Source organism: Octopus sinensis, linkage group LG7 (assembly GCF_006345805.1).
Source record: "Octopus sinensis linkage group LG7, ASM634580v1, whole genome shotgun sequence".
Taxonomy (NCBI): domain Eukaryota; kingdom Metazoa; phylum Mollusca; class Cephalopoda; order Octopoda; family Octopodidae; genus Octopus; species Octopus sinensis.
Window position 1 is genome coordinate 113583195 of NC_043003.1, and position 7500 is coordinate 113590694.

Here is a 7500-nt window from a genome sequence, read left to right on the forward strand (position 1 = left end):
ACAATGGTATGATGATGGAGTTGACAGTGTAAAAGGTCAATGATATTGCATTGAGGTCAAGATCTTCTTTGAGAAAGAAACAGTATTCCCTTGAGAATTACATAGACTCATACACACACACACACACACGCACACACATACACATTTGTATACGTTCACACAGAACTTCCCACATAGATATTTATATTGATGTGCATCTGTGTTTGTGTGTGTGCTTGCATTATTTAGGCATTATTTTACTGGCAAATGCTTCCCTACAGACTCTTACCTGTGTTCCAAGCATGGGACTTTTTATGCCATTCATCTTTCAAGAGACAGAGCTACAAGATGGTTCGTTGACAAGCAACACAACATGACAACACAACAGTTGCAGTTGGTCACATAATTTTATGCGAAGATGAAAAATGTAAACATTTGCACAGATTCATACACAAGCATACAAGCATGCACCCACACACACACATACACTTTAAAATGGTTTGAATTAATCCTGGATTATCTTGTAGTTTAGAGATTTCAGTGATGTGATTTTTTCGTTTTTGAACGACATGGTAGGGCTGAGGTGAGAGGCCAGATCTGGTTAGTTTCGATATAAAACAGGCTAAATATTTTGGCCGGATGTGGCCGGTTTGAATGCTAAAGGGTTAATATCGGCTGCTGCATAACTGATATCTAAAAAATGTATACTTTAATAGTAAATAGCCCCAATATTAACAAAATATATTAATTTGCCTTTAGTTTTAGAATTATTGTTGGGGAAGTGTTACCATTGAATGAATAAACCCTAGTAAAGTAAAAGGAGTTCATTTCATTGAAGGCACATATGAACAGCAAGACTAAACTTATCAGGATTTGAAATCACAATGCTAACATTCCCAACAGGCATTGGAAAGAATTTTTATTTTGACAACCATTTCTACATTTCTTCCCATTCTATTTTCCTTATTTTCTTTCTCTCTTTAATCTTTTTTCTTTCTTTCTTTCTTTTTCTTTCTTTTTTTGTTGAAACAGTAAAGAAAGTAAATGTTTAGAAATAACGATAATGTTTTACAGACACCTGTAACTTTATCCGTATAAACAGAGGCTCTCCTTTTAGTCTCCCAGCAAAGGTAAAAGCCAAAGGCAGTCACTGCCAGATTTGAAGTTAAGATACTATGTGAGAGAACTGAATGGGGAACAGGGCGACAAATTTGGTAGTGGAAGGAGCTATAGTCAATTATATGGACACCTTATTTTGCTGGCTCTCAATTTATTAACTTTGCAAAAATTGTTCATTAAATTGCTATTTCTGCAAATTCTCTAACTTGTTAATGTCAATAATAATAATAAAATAATAATAATAATAATAATGACTTCTTTATTTACACAAAGAAGACATTATGTACAGCACAGGACAAAACAAAAAAAATGTGTGTGCATATGTGTGTGAGTGTGTGTAGTTGTGAGGGTTTTGCATGTAAACAAGACTAATAAAATAAGAAAAAAAAGTAATACTAAAGGATGGGTTACAGTAAATATTCTGCTCAATACTACAGATTTACTTGTCAGTTGTTTGACCTTAACCAGTTGAGTATATTCCTTAGTGGCTGACGATATGTGCATCTCTAATCACAAGCAGAAGTAGTGAGAGAGCATCATAGCCATGGTTTGAGAGGAATTTCTTTGGAGTTTGGATAGCTCACCTGAGGAAACATGGGTGTTTTGTTCATCATCCTTAAACCTTATTCAGGGACCTTTTGAGCAGGATGAGTTACTCAACCTGAAGAAAATTCTAACTGGGCCCTCACCTGCAAGGTCATGTGTTGTTTATCTTGATATGAGTTCTCAATGTTATGCACATAGGTTTGTGATGCATGTGCCTGGTGTACGCTTATCAGACAGGTAACCATGATCGATATATTGAGTCTCATATACTAGTACCCCAGTGTCACTTTGATGGCATGTGCTGCTCTCTCACTCAATGATAAAGCAGTAAATAAGATACATTCATATACCTTATTTGTCCCATATTTTGGCGGGTTACTTCTCAAACGTTCATTTTTGTTTTTATATAAAGATGGTAGGTCAGATTGATGAGGTGGGATACAGTGGGAATGTGTCAAGAATACTGACAACAGAGAAGGTAAGAAACTTTACACCAAGTATATCGAAATGTATTTGGTGAGTTGAATTCATAAAGAAATTCAAATAATGGTTTTAATGGCTTTAATAGATATTTTAATAAACACAATGAATATACTAATGATAGTAATTATGAGGTTGGGAGAATTATGTAATGGAAGCAACAACAAAAAATATGGGAGATTCCAATGGCTAAGAACTAATTTTAATTATTTTATTTTGCATGGAATAGACTACATCTATCCTGATTTAACCAACTGCTCAGTCTCTACAACCAACCTCTTAAAATAAGGGAGGCAGACTTTAGAATAAAAACTAACAAGTTGATATCAATGAGATTAAAAGGATGGCCAACTACATTGCAGGTTTAATAGTGTAAATTGGGGTGGCAGCTACAATGCATGAAAATTATGTGCATGGATATGCATATATGCATGCATGTCTACACACACACATATATATATATGCAAGTGTATACATTTGTTTTTCAGTGGGGTTAAGCAGAAACTGGTGACTTTTGACTAATTCTTCATTTCAGAGCAGAGGCTCTATTCTACAGCTGTGCATATAAGTTACCTAAGAACGACAGTTCTCTTTGTCTTTCCTGTGACTCCCTGAATGTGTCTTCTGAGAAGTGTGGGCCAAGAGACAGACCATCCCACCAGCGAGGGTTTCCTCTCTGTCCTTTCAGCTCAAGTTTGTCGGATAACACTCTAATCCCATTCTCACACATTTGTAGCTCCCTTAACACACCGGATTTCAACAAACTGTTCTTCCCTGTCTCTTTTTCCTCCTTTCTGTCTTCTAATTCTGAAGTATTATTATTATTATTAGTAGTAGTAGTCGTAGTAGTTGTAATAATAATTGTATCAATTCAGAACATAATCATAAAATAAACTTGTATTATATTTATATGAAATAAAGATGAAAAATCAATGATAAAAACAAAAAAGGATGATTTTTTTTCATTGTAGAGGGTTACAGAGCCATAGGCTGGAGGGGATTGGATTTGGTCCCTGGGTTCCCAACTAGTGAGAATGTGGCTCACTATTCTTTCGATTACTGTAATGAGTTTAGAAGAAGCTAATGTTGGTGCCAGTACACATGATAGTAAGTCTTTTGCTTTACCATTTCTGTTACTCTGCTTCTATAACAATAATAATAATTTCTAATGAAGGCACAAAGTCAAAGATTTTGAGAAGAAATGGTTAGACATTTAAATCGATTCTAATACTTGACTGAAAGCTTATTTTACCAGTTCCGAAAGGAAGAAATACATGGTTGACTTTGGCAGGATTTGAACTTAGAACATAAAGAGCTGAAATGAATACCACAAAGTAATTTAGCCCAAGGCTCTTATAATTGATTGTTTTGCTATATTGCCAATACTAAACGATAAGAAAATTAATTTCTAACAGGAGGAGGAGGAGGAGGAGGAGACCAGAAATTTTGTGGGTTGAGAATGTTTATTTGATTTCTGTATTTTTTGCCAGCTTCAAAAGGTTGGCAAATAAAATTGACCCAGCTGAGGTTAGAACTTACTAGCAGAATACTGCAAAGTATTTCATTTACTAGTTCTGCCATTCTGCCACTTGCCAAATACTAATAATAACAACAATAATAATAAACATCTGAGTAATCAATCACAATTTTGCTGGGAGATAAGTCAAAATCAGGAGATAATATTTTATTGACCACAGAAGGTCAAGAAGCAAGAAGAGTCTTATTAGTGTAACAACTGAAGAATGTAGCAGAACAAAGGAATTCCAAAAACCATTTTATCAACCACTTTGTTGATTCAACAATTCATCAACCTTTAAGTAGTAGTAGTAGCAATAATAATGATGAAAATAATAACAATGATCCTTTCTACTATAGACACAAGGCCTGAAATTTTGTTGTGAGGGAGAATGAGTCAATTACATCAACCCCAGTGTTTGACTGGTACTTAATTTGTTGACCCCAAAAGGATGAACGGCAAAGTTGACCACAGTGGAATATGAACTCAGGACATAAGGATGGACAAGATGCTGCTAAGCATTTCGCCCAGCGAGCTAATGATTCTGCCAGCTCGCTACCCTAATTATAAGGATAATGATGATGGCTTCCAATTTAGGTACATCATCATCATCATTATCATCACGATAATCACTAATGGAGGCAAGAGGCTTGCAATTTCAAGGTGAGGTGGGGGTGGGTTTAATTCCTACTATTGATCTTGTTACTTAATCTAATAACCCTGGGAGGATGAAACACAAAGTTGACCTTGCTTGGAATTCAGAATGCAAACTGCAAGAATAAAAACCATACAACAATTTGTCCAAGAATTCTGCCAGCTCTAATAATAATAGGTCCCTGACTGAGCATACATAAGATTATATTCATAGAAGTTAGGTACAAACTTGAATAATCAACCATGATTATGACAGGTAAATATGTCTATTATTTTGAAAGGTATCCATAAGACGTCTGAGGTTTAAAACATCTTCAGGTTTGGGAAACACTTGTCTTACAAACTCTGAATACAAAGGGACACAACTGATTCAGCTCCCTACCTCCATGATTAACTCCAAGTAATGATAATGGTAATAGCATTGGAATTCGTTGTAGCTTGAGAGGGTCATTATTCTAATAAAGAAACATATGCACTGGCTCTGTTTCACTTCTATTATTACTATTATTATTAGTTGACAGTTAACTATTTAAATTATTAATAAATCATTTGATTAACTGTATAATCAATCAACTAGCTTGGTTCATTAGAGTCCTTTCTTTGCTATTCATACCTGCACCAACAATGTGCCCTCTCAACACTGGATCTGTCTGTCTCCAACTTTTCAGATTCTATTTGTGTATTTGTATTCATAAGGATGTGAATAAGAAACATGAGAAAAAAGTGGTGTGTGTGTGTGTTTTGGTACATTCTAGTCCGGTCGCTTTGTTTTGGGGAAGATGGTGCTCAACGGTACCGATCACATTATCACTTTACCTTTCATTCTAGTAAGTCAAGGGAATAAGGAATTTATCTACCATCCTACTTCACACACAAATACGCAAATGCTTATAGACACACACACACAATCTATCTATCTATCCGCTCAGTTGAAGTCGACTCTCGGTTACTCGATGGATCAGTGTCCTCCAGTCAGTTCTATCCTGGGCCGCTTCTTTCAGATTGGCTATGTCCATTCCGGTATCACTCTTGATGGTGTCAAGCCAGCGGGTTCTTGGTCGGCCTCTTCTTCTCTTGCCACTGACCATTCTGAGCATGATGTCCTTCTCCAGGGATTTTCTCCGCATAACATGACCAAAATATGCCAATCTATGCTTGGTGATCCTACCTTCTAGCGACATTTTCGGCCTGATCTGCTTAAGAATTTCTAATGTATATTTTTTAAACTCAAGGTATAAATTTTTTCTTTTTCTCTGAAGGGAACTGCTAGACACAATCTAACATGTCAGCAGCATTATCTGATAGGTATGCACATACATGTGGATTTGCACATTATACTATACCGCCTGTCCCGGGCGATAGGTTGTGGCAGGTGGAAGTGGTGGTGTGGTCATTGCATTTTACCTGTATTGTTTATGAAGTGATGGTTTCTATTCACTTGTCACTGAAGATTCATATAACTGTTATAATGTTGCACATACAGGTATTTCGATATGGTTTCTATATCTCTGTTATTCAGTATACTGTCCTGCTTAACCTTAGCATGCTGATAGAGTACTGACATAGATTCCCTATCATTCTTTGAACTGCACCTCCATTCTCTCAGCCAAACTCCCAGCAGTCCCCTTTTATATATGCTGTGGTTCAGCTGTTACATTTGCTTTCCTAACATTTTAAGGGATGTACACTGCAAATGGCGATGAAAGGACTCTGAGAACCCTAGCTGATTCATTGATTAACTATGCAATTAATCAAACAATTATTTGTTTAGATGGTTTATTAATAATGACAAAAGAAATGAAATAGAACTTGAGGTTGTGCTTTATTGGCATAATGACCCAGCCAAGATACAACAAAATCTGTTTAAAAAATAATTTCACATCAAGTATCTTGTGAACCAAATGCAAAAAACAAAATTAACTTTAGAAATTTCCCTAAATTGTTGGATGCATAATTTATAAAAAACAGCACAAAAAATATAATGTGAAAGAAAACAAAATAAAACAAAATATTTAAAAGTCTATCAACAGAAACTGCAAATGCTTGTCCCTGACAAAAGGGTCCATATCAGTTCAGATGTTTAGGATTTATGCCTTGCTGGGACGGAGCTCTGACAAACAAGAGAGGTTGGGTATATTGTACAAAGCTCAACAGAAATAAATAAACTAATGCCAAGGGAAAAGAAACAGATTATGATGTTTATGCTGATAGGGATGCTGATGTAGAATGATGATGATGACAATGATTGTTCACAATGAATAAAGATGAATGGAAAATGCAATGAAGATTCGAAGGGCAGCAAGGAGGACTAACATGCTTTTGTTACTCAACAGCTGTTGCATTATTTTAACAAATAGAACACCTATACACACACACACAGACTTATACGTGTGTATGCTCATATGTGTATATATATATATACATGTATATATATATGTATATATATGTGTTTATGTATATATATATATATATATATATATATATATATATGTGTGTATATGTGTATATGTATATATATATGTATATATATATATATATATACCTATATATATACACACACACACATATACATATACACACATATACATATATATATATATCATATACGTAGACAAAGATAAATGTAGTAAAAAGGCCTTTTTCCATGACTGACCTTATGCACTTACTACATTAATTCGTGATGTATCTCTATTAAATATTAGTACACATGCAATATACATACATATGTATGTGCATATATATATATATATGTAAATATATATATATATATATTTAAATATATATATATATATATATATCAAATTTGTCATATCTTGTGTGCATGCAGCAACTAATAGTTAAACAAATGTATTCCTTCAGACTGCTGATGTGTACGTTTTTTTAGCATCATCTGTGGCATGCAGTGGCAAATGGATGCACTTGCTTGGGAGGAATCAAATTAAAACTGGGGGGTGTAGGAATTTCAAAAGAAAACGTCGGGCAGGAAGGCTGCTTGTCTGTTCAGCTTGGTTACCTGTTTCACACTTTTCACCAGTGAAGTGCCAATCGCAGTTACATTGGTCCGTCTTAATGTTATAGGTACCATGACCTGAGCAGTCCTTAGAGCAGAGATGCTCAAGGTTAATAATGTCCTGCTGGTTACAACTAGGACCTTTGTAGCCCTGGAAACATATGCATCGACCCAGGCTACATAGGCCATTGCTAGA

The 7500-nt window shown here is 35.1% G+C and overlaps 1 protein-coding gene across 9 annotated transcripts in view; it reads right to left on the reverse strand.

Moving 5' to 3' along the window:
* LOC115214302 (teneurin-m) overlaps window positions 1-7500 on the reverse strand; it is a 517371-nt gene that overhangs the window by 176912 nt on the left and 332959 nt on the right. For 7 of the 9 annotated variants that reach the window (XM_029783463.2, XM_029783461.2, XM_029783465.2 and 4 more), the window contains one exon: window positions 7308-7500. This exon is cut by the window's right edge and continues 20 nt beyond it. The exons of the other annotated variants lie outside the window; for them this stretch is intronic. In XM_029783463.2, coding sequence (XP_029639323.1) covers window positions 7308-7500 — 193 coding nt within the window. The remainder of the gene's footprint in view (window positions 1-7307) is intronic. 9 annotated transcript variants of the gene reach the window in all.